This window comes from Podarcis filfolensis (assembly GCF_964270895.1).
Source record: "Podarcis filfolensis genome assembly, chromosome: 16".
Lineage (NCBI taxonomy): Eukaryota > Metazoa > Chordata > Lepidosauria > Squamata > Lacertidae > Podarcis > Podarcis filfolensis.
In genome coordinates this window covers 11,949,394-11,975,305 of record NC_139620.1, presented here as the reverse complement: position 1 = coordinate 11,975,305, position 25,912 = coordinate 11,949,394, and the positions used below count along the sequence as shown (strand labels likewise).

General features: G+C 47.6%; 2 protein-coding genes across 7 annotated transcripts; one reads left to right on the top strand and one right to left on the bottom strand.

The window, feature by feature from the left end:
• FERMT3 (FERM domain containing kindlin 3) lies at window positions 1-17,343 on the top strand. Of its 3 annotated transcripts, XM_083591717.1 has the most exons (15): window positions 1-189; window positions 4,805-4,974; window positions 6,749-6,982; window positions 8,773-8,898; window positions 9,530-9,698; window positions 10,038-10,140; window positions 10,801-10,908; window positions 12,194-12,328; window positions 13,128-13,177; window positions 13,482-13,606; window positions 14,253-14,359; window positions 15,073-15,282; window positions 15,711-15,835; window positions 16,027-16,168; window positions 16,625-17,343. In XM_083591717.1, the coding sequence occupies exons 2-15, from the start codon at window positions 4,815-4,817 to the stop codon at window positions 16,802-16,804; spliced, it is 1,974 nt and encodes a 657-aa protein (XP_083447843.1). In that variant the 5' UTR covers window positions 1-189; window positions 4,805-4,814; the 3' UTR covers window positions 16,805-17,343. The 3 variants fall into 3 exon arrangements, with proteins under 3 accessions (XP_083447843.1, XP_083447844.1, XP_083447845.1); XM_083591718.1 differs by lacking the exons at window positions 1-189; window positions 4,805-4,974 and adding an exon at window positions 5,963-6,515; XM_083591719.1 differs by lacking the exons at window positions 1-189; window positions 4,805-4,974; window positions 6,749-6,982 and adding an exon at window positions 7,673-7,710.
• On the bottom strand, window positions 11,440-25,831 carry TRPT1 (tRNA phosphotransferase 1). 4 transcript variants are annotated; one of them, XR_014542829.1, is made up of 8 exons: window positions 22,904-25,831; window positions 22,323-22,404; window positions 21,183-21,352; window positions 20,490-20,664; window positions 19,857-19,913; window positions 18,908-19,018; window positions 16,567-17,910; window positions 11,440-15,313 (listed from the first exon to the last, which is right to left on the bottom strand). XR_014542829.1 is itself a non-coding variant. In XM_083591736.1 (7 exons), exons 1-7 carry the CDS (start codon window positions 22,994-22,996, stop codon window positions 17,849-17,851), a joined length of 750 nt encoding a protein of 249 aa, XP_083447862.1. In that variant the 5' UTR covers window positions 22,997-25,831; the 3' UTR covers window positions 16,523-17,848. The 4 variants fall into 4 exon arrangements, 2 of the variants coding, with proteins under 2 accessions (XP_083447862.1, XP_083447861.1); XR_014542830.1 differs by having other exon boundaries at window positions 11,440-15,565; window positions 16,600-17,910; XM_083591736.1 differs by lacking the exon at window positions 11,440-15,313 and having other exon boundaries at window positions 16,523-17,910.
• Between the last annotated feature and the right edge of the window lie 81 nt (window positions 25,832-25,912).

Below are 25,912 nucleotides of genomic sequence, written 5' to 3'. Positions count from 1 at the left end.
CCGGTGTGTGTGTGTCACACATGCAGGGAGGAAGTTGATAAGAGGTGGGGGAGTGCAGAGAAACGCCCTGAGCTGAGGGGCCTTGTGGAAACGCCAGCAAGACAACTGAGCAGTCCACAGAAATCCCCGAACCCTCTTGGTCCACGCTGGTGTCCAAAGAGCTCTTTGCGTAGAGACCGCAGCCTCAAGGTAGGGTTCTTATCTGGTTTATGGCTTACGGGTTTAGTTTTGACAGATTAAGAAGAGGAAGCTCCTTCTTCTCTCAATTATTCCTAGACAGGCTCACTTGTGCACAAACCCATGGGGCCTCTCCATTGAAGTCCAACTGTGGTGGAGCCATCACTTGAACTAGGTGCCCCACAACAGGAGAGAGCGATTGCTTTCCAGCCCTCCTCGTGGACTTCCTGGAAGTATCTGGTTTTCCACTGTGGGAAGAAGGATGTTGAATTGGATAGACCATTGATCTCCTCCAACAGGGCTGTTCTTTATTTTGTGGCAGAATCTTATGTAGGTCAGAGCACACTTCCTCACATGTTCTCCTCTGCAGGGATGGAGATTCTGCCACCGTTCCTGGCGTGGTTAGACTTCATCTCCCATTAGTACCAGCCAGCATGACCAATGGTCGAGGATGATAGGAGCTGGAGTCCAGCGAACATGCAGCAGGCCACAGGTTCTCCAATCCTTGTACTTGGCACAGAGAGTAAAATAGCAAACAGTAGGGGGAAAGAAACTCTGGAAGGGAAGAGCTTATTCTAGCCTGTGGTAATTCTGCGCAAAAGTCTAATGACCACTGTAAGCACAGTGACCTTTCACATCGGAAGGGATTGGCAATAATACAAATCCTCCTGACTTTAAATCTCGTGTTGCAGGGTGGGTGGGAGAGCATTGGCTACGAATGAGCCCCGAATAAATTGGAATCAAATTTGGTGATAAATTCTAGTTCAACTATTTCTCAATTGTTTGGTTAAAACTGTTGACTACAGCAGGACTTCACATGGGATTTAAATGCTGGCCTGCCTTACTCTGCGTATCTCTGAGGATCCTTCTACAGTTTAAGCATTTTGGCAGGTTGGCTGTACAGACCCTGCCTCCTGTGCATCTAACAACAAGCTGACCCAAGATAAATTAAGCACATTAAAAAATGCTAGGAGACCTCTTCATCTCCAGTTCATAAGCACCCAATTTCTCTTAGGGAGCATTATCATACTTGTGCTATTTTATTCTCTAGGTTATTTAATCCAGGACAAAGGGAACATCCCCTGTAAAATACCCAGTCGCTTGCCCTGGAGGAAGTGAAATGCCTCTACTTCCTTCTATTTCTGATGCTCAGGCTGTGAGCGCCAATCTCTGTTGGGCCAAAATGGCACCACCCACGCACAAGAGAGAGAGATTAGGATCCCACTTCTTACTGTGCCCACTTGTAAAGAAGAGGAGGGTCACCTTTGCTCTTGATAATATGCTAAAGGGCTTGTGGGTTTTCCTGGAAACGGTTGTAATCATAGCTGACACTTGATGATGTGGATTGTATGTGTCTAGGGGGGTGTTGCTTAAAATGACTTCAAATGTCTTTGGGCACTGCAAATTTATAGGTTTGTTTGCCACTGAGTCAAATTAAGATGATGGATGGTGGAGGTCTTACCAGCACTTGTACTTTGCTTCCCCATAAGCAAAATGTAAAAATACATGCTTTAAAAATGAAGGGGAAGAAGGAGAAACTTGCTCTACCTTTTTCCAGTGGAATGACCCAATCCAATGCTACTCAACTTGTCTGTGGACTGTAGCGCAATTCCCAGTCAGATTGCACACTCCTCTGAATTTTGCAATACAGTTTTCATGCGTGCACAGAAATACATCTAATGGAAAAATAAGTGTACAAAATGTGTACTTTACAGGAAAATGAACTGAAAAGATTTGGAGGGGAAATGTGTATTTTATGTAAAGCGTGTACGAGACGCATAAAGCTTAAATGCGAGCTTTCTGTGAGTTCTTTCAAAAAGTCTGAACAAAATGGGATGGAACAAACCTATGACGTTGGCTTGCATACACACCATATAGTTAAAGCACATGGTTTCCCCTAAATAATTCTGGGAACTCTAGTTTATCCCCAAAGAGCTATAGGATCCAGGATGCTTAAACTACAATTCCCAGGAATTGGTGTGTATGTAACCTAAGCAGCAACAATACTGGAACTGGACAGGAACAAGCTACACAGTCCCAATTCCCCTGATTTTGGCCCAGCTGCCCTTCCTTTTTAGCCACTCTACTTTTCATCCAGTTTGCTTCATAGCCCTTAGCTCCCAAAAGTACCAGGGAGCCAGCTGGGCTGTGTAATGCTGGAAAACAAGCTCAAGGATGATCCTGACTCCTGTCCGTCGCATCTCACCATTCCCCAACAAGACCAGGGCTTTGACAGGATCCTCTGGTTTCTCTGCTGGAAGATCTCCCAGGAACCCATCCCTCTCTCCAAGGGCAGACCATCTGCACAGGTCCACCACCCCTGCAGGGCCAAATTGCCACCACCAAGCCAGACTTAATTAGAGGGGAGCAGAGCACACAGACACCACTTCAGACCACCCACAACATCACTCAAGGCAAAGGCTACATCGAGCATATGCTCTGCTTGGCGTCTTGTGTCATTGATCGTTTCAGACTCCTTCAAGGTGGCTGTGAAGGCCATCAAGCCCTGAGTGCCCCCACGGCCTCCGGGTGGATGTTAAAATCACAAATGTCCTGGCATCCTCCAACATCAGGTTAAAATCCACCTGGGCCTGTTCAGTCAGCAGTATCCCCAGTTTGTATCTCTGCTCCAACACTAGACACAGATGCTGTATGCTTGCCCTGAGATCAAGACATTTCCTAATGGAGGAGATGGGAGCTCTTATGGGCAGCTCCATCTCCAAACTTCCAGTTGGGCCTGATGCTGCACCATATACCCAGGAAGGCACAATGCAGTTAGGTTAGACCCACCAAGCTCACCCCGCACCCCCAGGTCTTAGTGGTTCATGTCAGATCTGCCCCTTCATCTGCAATCACATTATGATGACTATGGTCTTGCTTTGGACTGACCTGCCATTCAGTATTAGCACTGCCACAACAGAGGGCTCGGTAGAAAGGTATACAGCGATTTCTTGTGAAGTGGGGAGGCTGAAAACAGTGATGAGCAGTCTTACCCCACAAATAAGAATCTCCCTCCCCATGACTACTGGAATGGATGTCAAAATTGGGACAGTATAATGGTAACCCCTTGCCACTCAGACACACGTTACCATCACCCCAAAAGGAAAGCCACACGCAACGCAAAAAAATAGGGCTAAAGGTGATAATTGAAGGACCAGTAATAGGAAGCAGATTCCACAATGCTGGTTGGACGATATTCGTTCTAAACACTCCTGTCTCCCACTCAGGGCAGACCGCACAGAAACCAAATTTGCTCTCGGCCTGGATCAGGATCACCAGCCGGTTCTGCCTCTGAATACGTTTCTGGGAAGTGCAGGTGGGAATCATGGAAATGTAGAGCTGGAAGGGACCATGAGGGTCATCTTGTTTAACCCCCTGCAATGCAGGAATATTTTGCCCAGCATGGGGCTCAAACCCACAACCCTGAGATTTAGAGTCTCATGTTCTGAGCTACCCAAGAGTTGCTGTCATGCTCAGGTCCTGGTCTGTGACCCGAGGTACCACTGAACAACTCTCGTCAGCCCCAGAAAGCATGGCCAATGGCTGTGCATGATGGGACTGGAGTTCAGCAGCATCTGTTTGGCCAAAGGTTCCCCACACCTGTCATGCAGCACCCTGAACAATCTATTGGTGGCCTTGTTCTGCCACCTTTGGGGCATGGGGAACAATGCACTTAGTTTGGAGAGTTCAGAGAGGACTAGAAACTTGAAGGGCAGCGTTCCATGCAGCTCATAGTCGAGGCTTTGGGTCCATCATGACTCATTGTAACATGAGCAAAAGACAAATTTAGCACAACTGGAGAGGAGACATCATAGTACCAAGAAAGGAAGGAAGACAAGAAGCTGGAGATTATAGCAGTCTAGACAAGGCCTTTGACAGGAAGTGTCTTACCCAGTTCTGTTCCATCCTGCTGGTAGGAGTGAGCCTTGCTCTGGGTGCATGGAAGATTATGCTGCTTGATTTCAAACCACACAGGAAGAAATGGGTTACTTGTCAAACCTGGCTTGCAGGTTGTAAATATGGAGAGTGTATTGCACAGGGCTGGGCCTCTCCCTGAAATATGCTAGGCTTCAGTTTTAAAAAATAAAATTTCCAGGAGTGGTTTTGTCTTTTGTTTTGACACAAAAGTATTCAACTATGCTATTCCTTCCCCTGTAGACGTCATCTACTCTATACAGTATGTTTAAAGCAGAATCATTCCACTGTAAACAATCATGCCCCCCCCCCACTCAATAATCCTGGGAAATGTAGTCTGTTATGGGTGCTGGGAGTTGTTAGGAGACACGCCCCCCTCATTCCCCTCCCAGAACTACAATTCTCAGACTCAGTCCCTCCTCCCAAGGAACTCCACCTACTGTGGCGGCGGGCAGCGGTGTGTGTGGGGGGGATTGGAGGCTGAGCACCCACAGAAACACATTTCTGGGTGCCCAGGCCCCCTGGAATTGGTGCCCCTGCATGTGGCCCTCGGAAGGTTGCCCAGAAGACAATGTGGCCCCTCCAATATGAAAATGGTTTCCTGCCACAGGTTTAAGGCTTGGAACGGTAGCAGGAGCTTCTTGAATTGAGCCTGGAAATGAACTGTCGGTGCTTTTTCTTTCTCTCAACCCTTGTATCCTCTCCTCTCTAGGGCTCTCACCATGGCTGGGCTGAAAACAGCCAGTGGGGAATACATTGATGACTCTTGGGAGCTCAGAGCCTTTGTGGAAGATCTGGGACCCGAAGCTGACCCAGTCACCCTCCGGGTCACCGGCAACATGCATATCGGCGGCATAATGCTGCAGATTGTGGATAAATTAAGTACGTCTTCCAATATGTTTTCCCTCACCGCTTTTCTTGTTGAAAGAGGGTGATATCCAACTCAGCCTGCGTATACAACATATATTTAAAGCACACACCCCGAATCCTGGGAACTGCAGTTTCCTCCCACAGAGGTAGAATGCCCAGCGCCCTTAACAAACTACAGTTCCCAGGATTCTTCTATGGTGTGTACAAAGGATACTCCTGGACCCATTTGTGTGTGTTTGGGAGAATAATTGTGACTCAGTGGGGGTGGGGGAATTGTGGTCGGATCCTTTTCCTGTGTGGGTTTCTGGCACTGCTTAGATAAGCAGTATGTATAAGCTTAGAGCCTGTCATTTTCAGGGGAACTGGTGCTAGTTCCCCTTACAACCCACTTGGAGGGTGATGTGATAAGTAGGCCCAGAACTAACCAAGCTATTCTTAGCTGAACAGGGCTAGGGCCATTTTGACAGCTGTTTCTGAGGTGGCACAGTCCTTGCAAAGTGGCTGTACCATGTCAACTTAATGCACGGAGCACAGAGAAAATGGGGGAAATGGAGCCGTTAAAAACCAGGGTTCCTTCTCCCTCTCTCTCTCTCTCAGAAAGGAAAGTTTTCTCTTATTCTTACTTGGTGGATGTTTAATGGAAACAAAGACAAGGAACTTCGGGGTGGTCAAGAAACAAATGCAGGAATTGGGTTTGGTTTAACTTCAGCTGATCTTTACCTCGTCTAAGGAACCTGAAGAACTTCAATTCTGTTTAAGTAGTGGGATGCGAAAGGGTAAAGCTAAATGCCATTCACACAAGATCACATATTGGTATTCCATGTTAATTAATAAAATAATAATATTTATTTATTAAGTTTATATACCGCCCTTTGTCCAAAAATCTCAGGGCAGTACACAAGATAATAGTCTGTCATTGCCAGTGTCATAAGGAACAACAAAACTGATACCACACCTACCCAATACATTTCAAGCCCTGTTAAACCACTTTAACAGTCATGGCTTCCCCCCAAAGAATCCTGGGAACTGTAGTTTGTTAAGAGTGCTGAGAGTTGTTAGGAGACCCTCCTTGTTCTCTCACAGACCTACAATTCCCAGAATGCTTTAACAGCTAAGCCCTGTTTCCAGGGAACTCTGGAAATTGTAGCTCTGTGAGAGGAAAAGGGGTCTTCTCACATCTCTCAGCACCCTTAGCGAACTACAGTGGTTTAAATCAGGAGTTGGCAACCTCAGGCTATAGGGCCAAATGTAGCCCCTCAGGCCTCTGTCTGGCCTTTGGGACTCTCTGCAGGTCACACCCTCTATCCTCAGGCCACATCCCTTGTTGGCCTTGCTTCGTGCCCTCCTTGAGTGTATTTTTCCCCTGGCTGAAATATGTCCTTGAGCCAGTGCTATTTTTCTAGAAAAAGAGGTGCCAGAACTAACCGTGAGCACCTCGTTCTCTTATAATGGCAATGGCACCCGCTTGAGATGTGCCGGAACTCTGACAATGCCTTTTGCTTGTCTGGTTGGAAGATAAAGAGTATATGTGAAGACTAGCCTCCTGTACAAAGGTAAAATGTACATTTTTTTGCTTTGCCCGCTTTTGCCTCTGACCCTACTGGCATGTGGACCCCAGAAGGTTGTGTAGAAGGGAATGCGGCCCTCGGGTGGAAAAAGGTTCCCCAACGCTCATTTAAATCAAGCGACCCTGGATTATTTATTATTTTCAGTACTGTATTCTCTGGGCCTGTGTCTTGATGCTAATGCTAAAGGGTGTCCCCTGCCTCAACTTTCCTGCTTCCAGAGCTTCAGAGGGACTGGTCAGATCATGCCCTGTGGTGGGAGCAGAAGAAACTTTGGCTGCTGAAGACCAACTGGAGCCTGGATAAATACGGGATCTTGGCTGATGCCAAACTTCGGTTCACTCCCCAGCACAAGCCTATACTGCTTTCCCTACCAAATCGCTGCAAAGTCAGGATCCGGGCAAACTTTGCCCAGCCAGTCTTCCGCACAGTTGCCGACCTCTGCAAGATACTTGGTGAGCACCACAAGAGGCTCAGAGCATCGCCTGGGAGCAGCAAGGAGGGCAAGCGCTTGTCTCCAAAGCTCTGAAATGTTATTTAGTGCAAGGGTTGCCAGTGCGAGGCCCATGGGCACCCAGTATCTCCTCAAAAACCCAAAATACACTAGAGACAGTTTGCTCTTCCAGCTCAATTCCTGTTTCATACCTCCCAAGTACCCCAGAAAAAAGGGTCATCCCATTTTTTCACATGAGATCGCAGTGGCCATTTTGGGTGTCATGATCTTGCATGTTTTCAGGCACCATGCAAAATCTGACCCTGGGGGGGGGGGCGGAACACTTTTCAGGTTGAGAGCACTGTGCGGGTCATGTGACTCACCCGGGAGCAGATCCAGGAAGATGCGCATCCCAGTTTTGGCTCCATAAAAGTTGGACAGTATGCTGTTTGAACTGGCTTGACCATTGTACATGGCCCTTTAAACGTGCCCACATTTAACTGGATGCCCCTGCTCTCCCTTCTGTTTTGAACAGAGGAGAGAGAGGTGTAAAGAGCTTCTCTCTGTGAGGAAGCATGGGGATGCATGTGGGGTGTTGGGCATACCCACACTATGTTGTGTTCGTATCTGTTTCTGTGATAATTTAGATGTGGCAGCCATTTTGTGCTGTTCCACTCCCTCCCGGCAGCCATTTTGTCTTATCGCAAAGCACTTTCTGAACGTTGCAATGGGGCTCACTGTACCCAAAAGGTTGGTGACCTTTTGCTTAGTGCCTGTCCAGCTGGTTCAGTTTCAGAGATTGGGCTTTCTAATGCTATGTTTCCAAGCCTTATGGTTTAAACATCAGAGGAGGGTAGGGTGCCTGGCCCCAAACACAGGCAGGGCAACTACGTTTATATTCATTGTGCAGGGGCAGAGAAAGCTACAACGGCTGGAATTTTCTCCTCTGCACAATTAATCCTGCTCCCTGCCCTCCTATGCAGCTAGTCACCCTTAGAAAAATAGAATTGTAGAGTTTATACTTTTGTTTGCCACTACAGTGGTACCTCAGGTTAAGTACTTAATTCATTCCGGAGGTCCGTTCTTAACCTGAAAGTGTTCTTAACCTGAAGCACCACTTTAGCTAATGGGGCCTCCAGCTGCTGCCGCGCTGCTGGAGCACGATTCCTGTTCTCATCCTGAAGCAAATTCTTAACCCGAGGTACTATTTCTGGGTTAGCGGAGTCTGTAACCTGAAGCATATGTAACCTGAAGCATATGTAACCCGTGGTACCACTGTATTTATACATACCCTCCAACATTTATCCAATGAAAATAGGTACGCCCTATTCAATAATAATAATATTTATACCCCACTCATCTGATTGGCTTGCCCCAGCCACTCTGGGCAGCTTCCAACATATATAAAAACATAATAAAACATTAAAAGAAACTTCCCTACATAGGGCTGCCTTCAGATGTCTTCTAAAGGTTGTATAGTTACTTATCTCTTTGGCTCGGGGTTGCATAACTCCATACCTTCCAACATTTATCCAATGAAAATAAGGACATCCTAAGGAAAAGTGAGACATTCCAGGATCAAATCAGAAACTGGGACGGCTTCTGTAAATCTGGAACTGTCCCTGGAAAATAGGGACACTTGGAGGGTCTGTTCATAGAAGTATAAATTCTGAAGATGGTTGTGTTTTGGTTCTCAGATTCTTTAGGAAAGTGAGAATTAGGGATGTTTGCCTTTAAATGCAAACTGAATTGAATTTATCTGGCTATGATTAGCCTGAATAAAGGACTCATGCAGCCTCTGCCCCTCTGCAGGTATCCGTCACTACGAAGAGCTGTCGTTACTGCGTGCGCCAGAGGAGAAGGAGAAGCGGAAGCAGAAGGACAAAGAGAGGAGCTCTGTAGCAAGCCATGACCTGACTGGGGTGCGATTGCCAGCAAGTAAGGAACTTAGGGGTGTCCAAATGACTGACTGTGTGTGTGTGTGTGTGTGTGTACATTTGTGCATGCACCTGCCTGTGCAAAAGTGTGTAGCTTCAGGATTCACTGGAAATAGGATAAAGCAACATTATCTCAGTCTATGAAAAACCTGGAAAAAAAGGAAAGATGTCAGTGAAGGCACCAGGTGGACCTCACTGGAGAGAGCATTCAACAGATGAGGAGCCACAACTGAAAAGGCCCCGCTCTGGAAGGCTACTTCTGCATTAGGAGAAGCATCCTGATGGCAAGAGCTGTTTTCACCATGGAAGCGTCTGCCTCAAGAGGTGGTAGGCACTGGAGGTGTTTAAGTAGAGGCTTTCAGGGATGCTGCTATTGCAAGATTCCTACACTGAGCAGGAATGACCTCCAAGGTCATTCAGCTGTAAAATTCTGTGATTCCATGGGAGGCACTTCTCTCTTTGGAACCGGGTCTCTTCCGAGGTAATTTATTCTCGCTGCATGGAGACCAGAAATTCAGCTGCATCTAGTTGAACAAGCCAAGGTCATATGATGATCCTTCTCAAGAGGACAAATTATACAGGCTGCCCAATTCCACAGCCATGACTCCTCCGCCATTCTGTTCTGTCACCAGGTGCAGAGCAGCAGCTGTTCCGCAGCATGCCGGCTCACTTCTCGGACAGTGCCGAAACCGAGGCCTGCTACAGGATGCTGTCAGTCAGTCAAACTGGACTGACACCTGATCAGATCTTGCAGATGCACCGGCCAGGCTCCCTCTCCGAGAAAACTCAGATCAACAGCAGGTAAGGAGAAGAGGGCTAGCTGGCTTGGGCAAACTGTTAGGACTACTATGATGTAGAAGGGAAGGCAAAAGGCGGGATCCCCGAATTTTGGCGTTGCACAGGGCACCGCTGTAATTTGAGACCCCAAGGTCCGCCACAGTCTTGAATGCAAGAGTTTGAGATACTTTGCTAGATAGAGAGTGGTATCTGCTTATCTACTACGCAAATGGGGAAACTGTGTTAATTGATCTAACAAAATTTGTATACTGCTGGATGAAACGAAACACAGTATTTTGCAGGAGAGATTCAAGCGCTGGTTGGAATTCCATGTTTGTAATTAAGAGTGGATTTCTCTCCCAGGTGGCTGGACTCATCGCGGACTTTGCTGCAGCAAGAAGTGAAAGAAAACGATTGTTTGTGGCTACGTTTCAAATATTACAGCTTCTTTGACCTGGAGCCCAAGGTCAGTGCTCCCCTCGGATCTGGGCCTTCAGCCTTACCCCACTTGTTTCTGTAAAAAATAATATGCATCCCCTAAGCTGGTGGCTGCTCCAAAATCCTTCTGAGGATCTCAGTTGTCTTTGTGTGTGTGTAGGTGCGTTTCTACTCGCGACTTGGGGAGCTTCTGGTCCTAATGACCAGGGAGCAAAACATGAAAACAGGTTTTTTAAAAGGTGTCGGTAAACCTCGAGTTGCTCTGCCCATCGTCTGTAACATGTTTAGTATGTTACATATTTAGCATTTTAAAACATCTATTTGCCTTGGAGTGTATGCCACAGGGAACCACCAATTTGTAGAGGGTTACTTGCAGAGCAAGTCCCCACCCTTTGCTTTTTAATGTGTAAGGCAGAGCAGAGGGGAACTGTGGCCCTCCAGGTGTTGCTGGTCTCCCAGCTTCCATCATCTCTGACCATTGGCCATACTGGTTGGGGCCTGATGGGAGTTGGAGTCCCAACATCTGGAGGACCACAAGTTCCCCAGCCCTGATGTAAGGGAAGATCTTGTATTCCACCTAGACAGGAAGACAGGTGGGATAAAAATGCACTTAACTTCCTGGAGGAGGTGAAATTTGAACCCTGGTTTGGCACTCAGCCTCTGCTGTTGCTCGTTCCCTCCCATGTAGTACGATGCTGTGAGGATCAACCAGCTGTATGAACAGGCGCGTTGGGCTGTGCTACTAGAGGAGACAGATTGCACCGAGGAAGAGATGGTGGTGTTTGCGGCTCTGCAGGTAACATTTTCTCCCTGGACAAAAAGTTTTCTGAGTGTTAGAATCATAGACTTGCAGAGTTGGAAGGGACCACAAGGGTCATCTAGTCCAACCCCCTTGCAATGCAGGAATCATTTGCCCAACGAGGGGCTCAAACCCATGACTCCGAGCTTAAGAGTCTCTTGCTCTACCAACTGAGCTGGAATTAGTCCTTGAATGCTGATGGTGCTTCTCTGGTGTCTGGATGAAGGACAGAGACAGGAGCGTGTATATAAATTAGCCTACTGCAAAAAAGGAAAACTTACATTAATTGCTCCACTCGCTTTGTTGGTTTATGGAAAAATAGGTATATATAGGATATAAGGATAATTCCCTGGATGCCAAGATCCAGGTTTGGGGTTCTCTTTGGTGAGAGAACCCCAGCAGAGATTTAAAATCACAAAACATGCAGCAAAGAAAAGCATGGAAATATAGGTTGCTGGACCTTTAAAATTAGCCTTTTCAAAGTTTCCCCCTAGGTATAGAAAAAGACTACATGCTTGGTAAGTAACAAAAATAAAAAATGATTTACTTACAAACTCTCCAAAGGCCAGATTCATGTGCTTTTTCATACAGCATTCAGAAAAAGTTACACAGGAAGTAAAACTTGGCTTAGTTACAGTGCTGAAAGTTCCTAAATTAGTGGTATAGGTACTCCACAGTGGCTTGTAAGAGCCATGTGCTCTGAGCTGCAGCAACCAGCTCAGACCTCCTCACACCTTGAGCTTCTCTAGTAGACCAAAGGTTGAACAAATAGGTTTGATTACCCATTTCCTCCCAAGGTAAGGGGATGTGACCTTGCTAAGCCTGGCAGGACAGCTTACTCTATGGTATTAACCCCTTCGTGCATTAATTAGACCTAAAAAGACATCTGAAGGCAGCCCTGTTCAGGGAAGTTTTTAATGTGTGACATTTTAATGTACTTTTAATCTTTGTTGGAAGCCCCCCAGAGTGGCAGGGGAAACCCAGCCAGATGGGCGGGGTACAAATAATAAATTATTATAATATTATTATTAAGCACGTTGGTTATATGAGGCTGGTTATCCCACACTTTTGCCTCTGGCCCTGCCTACTGCTTGCATTTGACCCTCGGGAAGTTGCTCAGAAGGGAATGCGGCCCTCGAGCTCAAAAAGTTTCCCTGTCCCTGCACTAGGAGGTGTGAAGAAATTGTTCTATAAATAAGGAAATAAGTGTTCAGAGCTTTGTTTTGAGACTCGAGTTTCAGTATTGCACAAAGCTAATTCACAGAGCTTTCACTCCTTCCAGTATCATATCAACGAATTGTCTTTGAACACCAATCCCGTGGAGCAGTCTGGCGACTCTGGCCTTGACGACCTGGACAAGGCCCTCGCCACCTTGGAGGTCAAACTGGAAGGTTCGTCAGCAGCTCCCAACGTTCTGGTAAGTTCCCAACAGGGCCTGCCTTCCCTTATGCTGAGGCTTTCTGACTGGAGCCTCCCTCTCTTGATCTGAATGTTGTTGCCAGCAGGGTTTCTATCAGCTGCTGCTTCTGCTTTTGTTGCTATTTAGTTCCCTTTTTCCTTTGGGGTTTTCTGAAATGGGCTATTTATTTTATTTTCATTTACAAATCCCCTCCCATGAAATATCTCGAAGCAGTTTCACAATACGAGCAAACAATTGCACAATTCCGTATGTAAAATAAATAAACACATTACCTATATAAAAGCAATTTTTGAAAGGAGAAACAAATGTTCATCAGTAAACAGCTAAAAATGCCCTGTGTGTAAAACAATAGATTTTGTATGTAAAAAAAAGCAATTTCAAATCCAGTACAGACGGCAATAAAGATCTCCACTTAAGAGGCTTGTTAAAAAAGGAGTCTTTCCACCAGGGTCCAGAAGACAAGAGGGGTGGTATTTCTCTGATAAGTACCAGAATGGAGTTCCAAAAGATTGCATTCAGTGCTAGGCCTTCTCAGAGTAGACCCAAGTTGATAGACAGACTTAATTTACATTCATTAATTGCAACGGGGTCTGCTTGGAGTAGAACCTAGATGGAGACAACCCAAAATGTTGCATTGTTTTATTTCTGCTGTTTGTATTATTATTATTATTATTATTATTATTATTATTATTATTATTATTTCTTTGACCATGAGACTGAAAGGCAGTCTATAAATACAGGAAATCTGTAAAACCACCACCACCACAACAACACATATTTGTCATTTCCAAAATAGGACAGTCTCACAGTTATCCCAGAGTTAAAGGATTATCTCCGAATATTCAGGTGAGCTATCAAACCGTATGTTTCATGAGGGAATGGATCCTGGGGAAGGGCAGTGGCGCTCAGTGGTTAGATCACCTGCTTTCCATGCAGAAGGTCCCAGGTTCAATCCCTGTCATCTCCAGGAAGGGCTGGGATATTATGATCAACTAAAGACATTAGCAAAATGGGTGGAATTGACCAGGATGTTTAAGGGTTTGGAACACAAGGCTTTATGGGGAACAAATGAAAGAGCTGGGTGTGTTTAGCTGGGAGAAGAGGAGATGAAGCTCATGTCCTTCTGTCAGTCACCCTTTTTGCTCTACAGGCCCCGTAAGCTGACTCTGAAGGGCTACAAGCAGTACTGGGTGATCTTCAAAGAGACCTCCATCTCCTACTACAAGAGTCCTGAAGAAGCTCTGGGAGAGCCTGTGCAGCAACTCAGCCTTAAAGGTGAGTCCAGCCACCTTGCCAACACCTCTTTCCCAATCCGGCATCAGTACGGCCTACAAAGGATGGAGCACGTCTCCAAATATGAGTACAGTGGTACCTTGGTTTAAGAACAGCTTAGTTTATGAACAACTTGGATTAAGAACGCTGCAAACCCGGGAGTAGGTGTTTTGGTTTGTGAACTTTGCCTTGGAAGCAGGACATGTTGAGTGTGTTCCATTTGTAAATTGAGTCCCCCGCTGCTATGGGAAAGCATGCCTTGGTTTAAGAACGCTTTGGTTTAAGAACGGACTTCTGGAACAGATTAAGTTTGTAAACCAAGGTACCACTGTATATGAAACCTGCCTTATACTGCATCAGACCATTGGGTCCTTCCAGTTTAGTATCATCTACGCTGACTGGCACAGAGACTCTCGAGGGTTTCAGACCAAGAGTCCCTGTCAGAACTATCTAGAGATGTGAGGAATTGAACCCGAGTCCTTCTGCAAAAAAATTGCTCTATCCCTGAGCCTCCAGCCCTTTTCCTCAAAGAGAAAGTGCAGCTCCATGAGTGTAGGGATAGACAGACCAGTGGTCCCAATTCTCTGCATAAGACAGCATTGTATGCCAGCTTCTAACTGTTCCTAACCCTGTTTCTGCCCCACTCCAGGCTGTGAGGTGGTGCCGGACGTCAACATCTCTGGCCAGAAATTTTGCATCAAGCTCTTGGTACCTTCCCCCGACGGGATGAGCGAAGTACACTTGCGATGTTCGGATGTGAGTGGGGTGGTGGGGAAGCCCGGTTTAGAACCATAGTTTAGGGCTGCCGTACGTCAACAGTCTTGGGATCTTCCTAAAAAGAAAGCTCAACAACTTTTCGGGCAGTCCTGGTTTTTACTTTTTGAACTATGGCAACCCTACCATAGTTGGAAGGAGCCCTGAAAGTCATCATCTAAAATCAGTGCAACTGCAGCACTGCATCTCTGACAGGTGGGCCGCCGTTCCCCTCCCAGAGCTTACAATTCCCAGTGGTTTCACCATCAGTCCCTCTTCCCAGGGAACTCTGCAAGTGGGTTTTGTGAACCGTCCTGATATTTTCTATAAATCTAATAAGCTTGATAAATCAATAAAGAAATAATAGCTCTTTGAGGCAAAACAGGAGTCTCTGAACAACACTCAGCACCCTTAACAAACTACAGAATTTTTTGGGGGGGAAGCCATGGCAATTTACAGTGGTATCATAGCATGTATGGCGAGAACGCGGCCAGGGTCTTGGTTTTCTCAATAGTCTGTGATGCAGTATTCTGTACTAACTGCAGTTTCCAGGCCGAGTACAAAGAATGCCCCCACAAAGCCTGGACCTCGGATCTAACGCCATCCCAGTTGACTTCCTCCAAACAGCCTTGTATAAGGATGGGTGAGGGGCTGTTGCAGGAGTAGCTAGAGTGAACTCAGTGTAAGGCAAGTGTCTTCCTCCTCTCCCTCACCAGGAGCAGCAATATGCCCGTTGGATGGCGGGTTGTAGGTTGGCAGCGAAGGGGAAGACCATGGCAGACTCATCCTATCAGGCCGAGGTGGAGAACATCCTGTCTTTTCTGAAGCTGCAGCAAACCAACCCGGACGCCCGTCTTGCCCAGCAGGCCGAGGGAGCCCAGTGGCTTGTGTCCCCTCGCTACCAGAAGAAATTCAAACCGAAGCAGGTAATTTTGGGCCGCACGGCCCCAAACCACCCTGACCACTGACTGATTGCTTTGGCAGCAGTTGCCAGGAGAAAAAGTCAATCTACAAATCAGATCCATTGAAGTCTTAACATGGGGCATTCCTATAGATTGGGAGTGGGGAACTTTTGGCCCTCAAGGCTACAACTCCCATCATGGTCACATGATTAGTATTATTATATACCTCTCAGTTGCCGAAGTAGCTTCTAAGCAGTTCACAAACATCAAACCAATTTCTTTTTTAAAAAATACACATAATTAAAATCTACCGTAGGTTTTTCAAAGCTGCTTTGTTTATTCACCATGCATTCGCACACCTCCTGAGATACCCATGACCAAATTCTTTTGCACAATGGTTGTGAGGCCAAGGAGGAGGTTTGCACTAATCTCTCCTTTTGCAACTCTCACAGTTAACCCCTCGCATCCTGGAGGCCTACCAGAACGTGGCCCAGCTGTCGCTCCCTGATGCCAAGATGAAGTTTATTCAAGTTTGGCAGTCGCTTCCCGATTTTGGCATCTCTTATTTTGTAGTCAGGTAAAGAAACTGCTGAGCTTCCCTGAAAACCATTTGGGGGGAACTGAAGTACCTTTTCATGAACTGCCACTGGTGTCGACAGCACGAATGAAAAATCTTTTAGCGTTATTTATTTACTCCCTCTAGATTAGAAGTAGAGGAACCTTATAAATGCAAGCAAAAATGCAGAGCCTTGCCATCTTTGTGTGCAGGTTCAAGGGCAGCCGGAAGGACGAAATCTTGGGCATCGCCAACAACCGCTTGATCCGCATTGACCTGGCCGTTGGAGACGTGGTGAAGACCTGGCGGTTCAGCAATATGCGCCAGTGGAACGTCAACTGGGATATCCGGCAGGTCAGCAGTGGGGTGGGGAGCTTGGGATTTGAGTTCTCTGAATATGCATTTCTCGTAGCCAGTCCCTGACTCTTACTAACAAAGTAGCAGTACAGGTGAGAGGGCAGGAAGTGCGGGCGACAGCACAGCCCTTCCCATTTCCCCTTAAGTGGCAAAACAGGACAGGCTGCCCCTGCCTCCATGCTCCATCATCCCCGACCATTGGCTGTGGATGATGGAAGTTGTGAGTTGAGCAACATTTGGAGGGCACCAAAGTTGCCTATCCTTGCATTAGATTTGAGACAAATGCACATGTAAAAGGACATGTCTTCCTCCCCGCCCCCCACTGCAGTTTTGGCCTAAAGAGAACAACCCTTTAAACTTTATTGCTTATTCGCCTGTACAAGATTTATATGCACCATAGGTGACCACCCAAAGAGACGTCCGCAAGCTCAGCTTTTAACCTTCTTTCCCCAGGTGGCCATAGAGTTTGATGAGCACATCAACGTGGCCTTCAGCTGCATTTCTGCTGGCTGCAAGATCGTGCATGAATACATTGGCGGGTACATCTTCTTGTCTACCCGCGCAAATGACAGGAGCCAGACGCTGGATGAAGAACTCTTCCATAAGCTGACGGGAGGCCATGAAGCTCTCTGACCTTCTTCCACACCCTAGGGCTCCCCCAGAAACTCCGCACACTAGGCCAGTCTCTTTGTGGAGGTGTCTGATCAGAGACTCTTAACCGGGGTCAATTGTGCCCTATAAGGGCTTGGGAATACTTACTGGGCGTGATAAATATTTCCCAATATGAGCATAGGAGCAGAGATCTGCAGGAATTGTATTCTAAGGAGTGTGGCAATCGTGGTAGAGAGGGAGGGATGTCTTGTCATGCCTTTTTCTTGGGAGGGGATGCGCAAATTCCTGGAACCAGCCTCTCACCCCAAATCCATATCTGCCCTTTTGCATTATGTTAGGATGTCTATAGCCTGCAGAACCTTCCTAGTCCTACAGTTCACTCGGGGGGAGTGTGTGTGCTCAGCGTTAAGTCAGCAATTGTTGTGGGGGGCATTTAAGGATATTTTGATGTCACAAAATTGTATTGTTGTCTATTTTGCTGGGGGATTTGCTTTTTTTGTTTTTGTTATCTATCCCAAGGAGCTATAAAAATATATAAATAAATACATACTTGTAACGCTTCTCATTGTCCTTTCTCCACATTTTCCCACAATGACTTGTTTTGTCTCCGTGAAATAAACATATCATCTCACTGTTCACTTGAAAAACAATATCCGCCTCATTTATGGGTAGTCTATCCTTGGTTTTCTCTTTTGTTTTGTTCTGCTTCTCGCTTCCAGGTGGATGTTGAGAATAATTCCTTCTGTTCTGTGTTCAGATATGAGTACTGATGCTTACGCTGCCAAAACAGCACCATCCAGACATAATGGAGAGGTAGCAGCAGGCTGGAGAAAAGCCCAAAAAACAAAAGAATCCCAACAAGGAAAAGGGATGCCAAAGAAGTACAATGGAAACAGAAAAGCGGAAATTGCTACAGTTCGTCTGTGGTCTGGCATGGAAATCAGTCGAGCGAATACAATCAGTATTTTGTTCACATCATCACTTCAAACAATATGTAATCAGTTGCTTTTCTTTTTAAGTGTTTGGATAAGGCCTTTACATTGAAATGAATGTAAGTGCCATAAATTACGTAGAGGTAGATGCATCCAGTGGCTCAGGATCAGGACAGTTGAGGGACAACACACACCCTGGGGGACAAAAAAAGCACATGGTGTTACTCCCCATAAAAGCATTGAGCCCCAGTATACAGATTGCAGCCTCCGCTCCTGATTTTTAGTTGCAAGGCATGTCGCAGGAACATGAAACAAAAGTGGTCCTGAGGATGTACAAAGGCAATTGGGCTTAGTAGCTATAATGCTAGGGACATCCAGATTCAATCCCAGCCATGAAGCTCACGGGGGGATTTTTGGCCAGTCATGTTCATTTGTGTTCTCTCTCTCTTTCTCTCTCTCTGGCTGACCTATGTCACAAGATTGTGAAGACAAAGTTGGCGAGGGGAGAGAACTACGCATGCTGCCCTGAGCTACTTGGGGAAGGGTGGGAATCTTCTCCAATTTTGTATTTGCTTAGGGTTGTTGTCATGCAACTGTTTGCTTGGCTGCCAACAGGTGGCGCTGTAGCCTGCAGAGTGATGCTAGGCTTCTGAGAGCTGCTGGCCCATCGCAGCTGCATTGGAGGCCCAAACAAGCTGGGGCAGAACAGTCACAACAGGCCACAGCGGCTCCTCAGAAACCATCCTACTCTGGTGCTGCCACTGCCACTGCCCACCTCAGCAGCAGAGTGCAGGAATTTGGAATTTTGACAGATGGACAGGGCAACGCCCTTGTCAATCATGTGAGATAGCAACTATGTCATGCACAAGTACTTGCGATTGCCAGGGCTTCCAGGGAGGTTTGGATTGGCGAGGGCTGTGGGTTTAGAGAACAACATGTGCAGGACTCTGGTTGTGATCTCAGCCCAGAAAGGCAGCACTGCAGGGCTTGTGGGTTAGAGCAAGCTAGACCTGGAAGTGCTAATTCAATGCAGCTGCAACTAAATCCTTCGCGAGATTTGTGTAAAATTCATTCATTCTCCCCCAAGCCCACCCAGCACGCCTCAAAAGTTCTGGGTTTTGCAGCAGCATGAATGACAAGCTGCCCAAGCACTCCCGGGCCAGAGTGGCAAGAGGCAGGCTGACCGACTCACGCCTAGGCTTGAGCTGTAGGGCCTCCATGAAGTAGCAGGGGAGCAGCAGCCCATTGGCATCACCAGGAGTGAGGATCACTTCATTAGCTGAGCGGTAAAACTTGATTCCATCTGCAGAGAAGACATTTCACAGGTGAGAGGCAGTTAAGCCCAGAACCACTTCCTCACCCTGCCCTATAAGCGTGGTGCGAGATGAATGACAGGCAACTTTGGAGTCCATTCTAGAGAGGGCTTTGCTGGCTGGGAGGAAGGCCCCCTAGAATTTAGGATGTTTGGATTCCATTCATTTATTCAAAGTAGTTTTACACCACTCTTTGGATAAAAAAAAAAAGGTGCCCAGAGCAGCAAACCTGCTTACAATGATAACTAGCAAGATTGCAAGCCTGAGGGAAAGGACTACCTAAAAGGCACGACATCAAAGGAAAAGCAATTGGGAGGGAGAAGGAGGAGAGCAAAATCGGATGCTAGTTCTGAATCACAACATTCTTACAAGAGTTTTTTCTGGCAGGGAGGGGAAGAAGCAGACTCCCTGCAGCTACACTTTCGCTGTATGATGGGTGGCAGCCAGGCTGGTCTCCCCCTTCCCATGTCATTCATCTTAGCAAGCAGTGAGATCAGTCTCCCAGTGTCCCTGGCCCCAGTCTGACACCCTTCAGCAGTCCAGTCCCATTTCTTAACAACAAAGTTTTATGGCAAGAACAGCCAGCACAGCAGCAGACTATGTGGCTATGGGAAATTTCAGCAAAGCAAAGGGTTGGGGGATTGCGTTAGAGGGTTGCTTGTCCTATTCCTCCTTTGACCTACAGGAGAGGTAAGGGAGTCTGCAGCTCTCCAACTCCCATCAGCCCCACCAGGATGGCCAACAGGCAGGGATGCTTGGAGCTGGAGTCTAGCACCATAGGGAGAGACTGCGTACAACCCACACAGTCTCTAGTTCCTTTCCACTTACCGGCCAGAGCCTTGGTGACATCAATGACTATAGCCACGTCACAGTTGCTTCTCATTCCTTGAAAGGAAAAACATTTAAGGGCCTCTGTCATCCACTCTCATCGTGTCTCTTTAGTGGAGATAGTCCCTCTTTTTCTGATATTTGCCGCAGAGCTACAATTCTCAGAATGGTTAAACAATCAATCTCTTTTCCTGGGGGGGGGGGGCTCTGGGAACTGGAGCTCTGTGAGGGGGACGGGGTCTTCCAGCAGTGTGCAACAGCTATAACAAACTACATTTCCCAGAATTCTTTGGGAGAAGCCGTGACTGTTGAAAGCGGTGCAGTACTGCTTTAAATGTATAGTACAAATGAGTTCTAGGATGCAGGCCAAATCCAGAGGCCTGGCAGACCTGATGTGGCTTGTGGGTCAGAGCTTCCCCACTGCTGGTTAGACAATATTGCTCCGGATTGACCCATGGTCTGATGCGGTTTAAGGGAGCTTCCTGGGCAGAGAGGTCCCCCAACCCGACCAGTCAGGGAAGGTCCTTAGGCAAAAATCTCAATTCACAGCTGGTGTTTTTCTTTCTCTACTTTGGGATGGGAGTTGGAGCACTGCAGGCCACAGATTTGCAACTCAAGGAACGGTATGCTCACCACTCCGGACAGCTCCATCCCCTGGCAACCCTGGCGCTAAATGGATGTGCGTCCTCCCCATCCGCGAGAGGCCGTGGTGGCGAATTCCTGGCCAGTGGCGCAGATAGGTGCCATGGGCCACAACCTCTGGGAAATCCCGTGGGTCCAGCAGGGGGATCAACTCCAGTTCAGACACCTGGTGTGTTCATGGAACATTAATCGTCAGTTTATGAGGTTTTACCTGAGGGAACCCACATACTTTCAAGTTTGCTGCCATAAGGCAGGGGCTAGCGGGGAGCCCTTTCCAGGGGCCACATTCGTTTTGGGGCAACCTTCTGGGGGCCTCATGTCAGTGATGGGCTGGGTTAGAGGTCAAAGTGAGCAGAGCAGGATAAATTATATCCTGCTCCAAAGTGAGCAGGATAAATTATATCCTGGCATAGTAGGCTAGTTCCTATGCACCCTCACAAACACCCCTCTATATTCAGGGACTCAATAGTTCACAGGCACATTCCAATCAGGCAAAAATATAAAACAGGGCTGTCAAAAGTTTCAAGGGCCAGATACAGAGGCCTGGAAGGCCCAAGGTTCCCCACTCCACAACTCATAAGGGCTAGAAACTCAGGCTAATACCACATTGGCATTTAGCATGGAATTGGAGCTCATTCCCATTTTTGTTCCCATATATGACAACTCCTTCACCCTTTTCCCCACCTGCAGCGAGTGCCCTTGATTGGCCCGGATCTGGAGTTGCCCGCTGGAAGGGTGAGGGCGTAGAGCAAAGCGCTGCTTTTCATTTGTCTCCACAACACGCTGCACGTCTTCCAGGGTCCAGGCCTTAAACTGTGGCAGATGAAGGACCTCCACCACATCCACGAAGCCATCTGCAGTTTGGGAAGAACAAAACGTTTAAGAACTCCCTTCTTTGACAGCGCTGTCAAGCCAGCCAGCTGGACTGAGGTGAGAAAAGCATGGCTAAAAATGTACATAGCTTTTAAATAAATTCCCCACAACGTTAATAGTGAGAATGGAGCATAATGGAGGAACAGGTGCAATTTTAATTCAGGGCGGCGCCAAATGCTAGAGCAGCTTGAGAAAACAAAGGTAAATCCATCTTTAAAAGTTTAATTCAAGAGTGGGTAACCTCAGGCCCAGGGCCTAAATGTGGCCCTGCAGGTCTTTCTATGTGGCCCTCAGAACTCTCCCCAGGCCACCCCCGCCTCTCTCTGTTTGGGGCTGACTGTAATGTGCCCTTGAACTCTGATAATGCCTCTCGCTTGTCTGGATAGAAGACAGAAAATAGTGGTGGGGTTGAGTGTATGTGTAGAAATGAGCCCCGTGTACAAGTGCAAAATGTACATTTATTGCTCCGCCCACATGTGCTTATGGCCCCACCCACCACTGCCATGTGGCCCTCGGAAGGTTGCCCGAAAGGAAATGCAGCCCTTGGGATGAACCAGGTTCTCCATTCCAGATTTAATTAAATTCCCTTTCCCTGCAACTTGGCTCTACTGCTCAAGTCACCTGTGCTCTGCAGGGAACTCCTCGCAAAAATTTCCTCCCTGCTCAGAGGGCCTGGGTTTGTCCCAAAGTGATTCCAGCTGGGCTAGTGAGTGGGTGGGTGGTTCATCTGAACAGGGCTTTAGGCAAGGTTTTCTTTAGAAGCTGCTCCACCAATAAATGGCTTCCAGTTTTTAAAAAAATGACACATTTGAGGGTTGCCAGCTTTTCCTTTTGGCAGGGCTCTTCTGCCTTTAACTGTCCTGTGGCTGGCAGAACAGGAGCAGGTGATGGTTTTTTTCTTTTCTTTTTCCCAGGCAGTGTTGTGGGGAGTAGAAGGGCAGAAACACTCACCAAGCCCCATCTGTAGCCCCAACTTCTCTGCCCCATGGCGCAGCACATAAGAAAGAGCCTTGGAGAGGCGAACACCTGCATCCTGAAACAAAGTTTGGAGACAAACAGTGAAAGGGCAAGTATTCACATTTTTTTACATTTTATGCTCACAATTTTCTGCAGAGAGCACAAGGAAACATACATTGTGCGGATTCCCCCAACAACCCAGTAAAGTGAATTTCATGGTTGAGGAAGAAATTGAACCTGGGTCTCCTCAGCCCTAGCCTGGGGCAGGCGGTTGCCAATGCTGTGCCCTGCAGATGCTGTTGGCCTCAGACACTGTTGCAGGCTGCAGTTATAGGAGAGGTGGAGGGCAGGGCCAATCCTGTCCTCCATAGACCCTCCTTTTCCAGGGCTCGAGTATCTTAAAAAGTTGGCACAGGTGCAAAAATTTCACTAGAGGTTGCAAGGAAACGGGAGAAGTTGCCAGTCTTAGAATTCTCCCTTCTAAACAGCTCTTTTATTCTGTTATTTAAAAGTAGTACAGGAAAACAGAATCCTCCCAAGGCGGGCTACAACTAACAAGGCTATTGTATTTTTACCTGATCTATGTGTCTCCTCCGGTTTCCGTGTTTTCTGCCTCTTCTGGGAGGATTCTGCAGACGCCCCCCAGCACCTGGTGCTTCTCCATCCATAATGATGTTGATTCAAAAATCCAGAAACCCCACGGGTAGCTGGCTGGGGGCGATGAAACTACTGTACCTGTTTTCCAAAATCCTTATTTCCCCAGTTACTTACTGCAGCTTTCCCAGATTTCTCTCTTCTCCCCTGTCTTTCCCAGGACTCCACTTCGGATCTCAACACCGCCTCCCTCCCCAGTTCCCCAAACGACACGCTCCAGAAGTGCGAGCGGCGCTCAGAAGGAAACCTTGACGTCCTTATAGTCAGCGAGCACGACGGACCGCACAGACTTCTGGGAGTTGTAGTTCCTACTCCCCAGCTAAAAGCTGTTACTTATATGGTCTCTTCTTCTACGGGCAAGAGACGCAGCTCAGTGGTAGAGCATCTGTTTTGCATGCGGCAGGTCCCAGGTTCAATCCCTGGCAATTCCCTGCCTGAAACGCTGCCAGCCAGTGCAGGCAATGTGGGAGCAGGATGGACCAAGGGGTCGGACTTGGTATAAGGCAGCTTAGAATTGTAGAGTTGGAAGGGACCCCGAGGTCATCTAGTCCAACCCCCTGCAAAGCAGGAATTTTGCCCACAGCCATCCCTGGGTGGGCTCGAACTATTAACCTTCTGGTTTTAACAGCCAGATGCACGCCACTGCCAGGTGCTTACCGCCGCCTCCTTGACCCTAGCGGCGTGCTCCTCTACTTGCTGCAATCTTTGTCCTGCTCAACTTTTTTGGGGTAGCCCAGGGGCGAGTGGAGGAGTGTGTGGCATTCATGGGCGTACCATCAGGGTCAAGGAACAGGTGGCAAACTACTGGAAACAGTGAGCGCCTGGCAGTGGTGTGGGTCGAGGTGGGGCAGGCACAGGGGGTTTTGCCTCCAGCAGCAAAACATCCCTGGGCACAGTCTGAAGTGTCTTCAAGGGCAGTCCCACGCACAGCACATTACAGTGATCCATCCTGGAAGTTATCAGAGCATGGAGTCCTGCGGCCAAGTCACAGGAACCAGCCATAGTTTGGAAACACTCCCTCGAGCCTCTGAGGCCACCTGAGCCTCAAGTGACACTGTCGGATCCAGGAGCACTCCCAAGCTACTGGAAATTGCAATAAAGAACTGTTTTTGGAAGATTTCATTTCTCCAATGAGATTGTAGTGTGTGTGCGCGCACTTGTGTGTGCAATGAGTGAGCATGCACAACTCAGTCCAGGAATAAAGGTGACCATGAGGTGGCACTGTCCACCTTCCTTTTGAGCCTCCTTTTGTGTGCTTTATCCTGCTTTTTACTATTGGCCTATGGAAGGTCATTCCAAGGGTAAAGGAGCCTGAATCTGTGCAGGGAGGGAGCTCCTTTGCAGGGGGATGCCAACAAAGTGGAAGAAACTTTACCAGCTGCTGGGTACGCATGTACACTTTTCTGCTATTTGATCTGCTAAAAGCCAATGATCATTTTCTTCCTTTCAGTGGTATAGGGTTTTCATTCATTCATTCATATTAATTAATTTGCTCTCCTGTGTAGCTTTTTCCCTTTGTTATAAATTAATGTCCAAGTTTGATCAACTTGTGGGAAGCAGCTGTGGTGTTGGCATCTCTTCGTGAAATGAAGCTGCTGCCATGATTGGTTGCCACAGGCCCGGCAGGGGGGGATCTGGGGGTGCCAGCGCCCCTCTTCCAAATGAGCTTCCTTTCCTGTGAGACTGCAGGGGAAGCAGGGGGCTGGTGTTGTGCCAACCCTCCTTGCTCTGAGTCGCTCTGGCGCTGTGCCACCTTTTCACTTTTTTAAAGGTGAGCTGGGCCTTTTCTGTGTATTCTACTAAACGCCCCCTTGATCCGCACTGCCACCATAGGTAATTTTTTATCTGAATAAGTCAACAACCCTCACATAGCCAAGGAAGAGGCATGTGGCAGAATACAACTGATTTATGAAAGAACGCTGAATGAGGACTTCAAGATGCCTCTGAGTACACAAGTGTATGGTTTCAAATGTCCCAGTATCTTATCTGTCCCTTTATTACAGTTCTAACCATGGCTATTATTCCATTCTTATGCCACTCATCTAACCAACCCTGCTTCACATCCACCCCCAGCTCTTCCCTCTCTGAGCTCCAGGCTCTAACTGACTCTCAACCGACTCCCTCCCAGCATTCAAACCACTCTTCAAACTCTCAGCCAATCATTGCTCACCATTCACTCTGGTGGAGGACACACTGTGTTCTTTCTGGGATATTCTGTCCACCTTTGGTCCGCACCCTGCACTCAGCTCTCCCCTGTGGCTCCTAGAAGATGTCTAAAGGCAACAGGATCCACAGCCCGGGAAACAGCTTCCACTGTCCGGCTACACCAGGCAAAGGTAGCTGATGGGTCTCAAGCTTTAGCGCATTGACTAATAGGGGGTCCAACAGTCAAGAAGGCAGTTTCTGCACATGCTGTAGAGGGAAGTGATGGGTCTCGCCAACAGGGGAAGGTGAGCCTCTTTGTAGCAAACTCCTCTAAGGGGCAGTTCTCTTCTGAGAGCCTCCCCTTTCCCAAAGGGAGAGGGGGCTTTGGGGGTCTCATTGTGTGTGAGGAGTCTGTGTGCCAAGCAAGTGAGGGGGGAAATATTGTGATGAGTGGAGAGTGTTGGATGGGGTGCAGCGAGCTGGGGTGGGTATTACCATGGTCTTAGTGGCCATGCCATATCCCCCACCCCAGTGATTGCCCCATCCTGCCACAAGAAAGCAATGATTTTGGGGGGAGGGGGTCTCTCCTAGATGTCCCCAAGTCCAGCTGTTCTCAACCTAACAGGTGAGGCCTCTTTTTTACTCCATAACCTGGATTTTATGCATATTATCAGGCAGGGATGGTGGATTTGGAGTTCTCTAATTCCATTATCAGCAGGATAAATATTGCTACGACCCTCTGACTTGGCAGTCCCATTAAGTCAATTCTCTGCCTCTCATCCACA

What these genes read in the sequence shown, in the direction of transcription:
- TRPT1 (XM_083591735.1), bottom strand. Translation starts at nt 22,996, where the DNA reads ATGGATGGAGAAGCACCAGGTGCTGGGGGGCGTCTGCAGAATCCTCCC. An exon ending in GGAGGAGACACATAGATCAG is followed by an intron (nt 22,405 to 22,903) that starts GTAAAAATACAA and finishes ACTTTGTTTCAG; the next exon opens with GATGCAGGTGTTCGCCTCTC. An exon ending in GGATGGAGCTGTCCGGAGTG is followed by an intron (nt 19,914 to 20,489) that starts GTGAGCATACCG and finishes TTTCCTTTCAAG; the next exon opens with GAATGAGAAGCAACTGTGAC.
- FERMT3 (XM_083591717.1), top strand. Translation starts at nt 4,815, where the DNA reads ATGGCTGGGCTGAAAACAGCCAGTGGGGAATACATTGATGACTCTTGG. An exon ending in TCTTTGACCTGGAGCCCAAG is followed by an intron (nt 10,141 to 10,800) that starts GTCAGTGCTCCC and finishes CCTCCCATGTAG; the next exon opens with TACGATGCTGTGAGGATCAA. An exon ending in ATCTCTTATTTTGTAGTCAG is followed by an intron (nt 15,836 to 16,026) that starts GTAAAGAAACTG and finishes CTTTGTGTGCAG; the next exon opens with GTTCAAGGGCAGCCGGAAGG.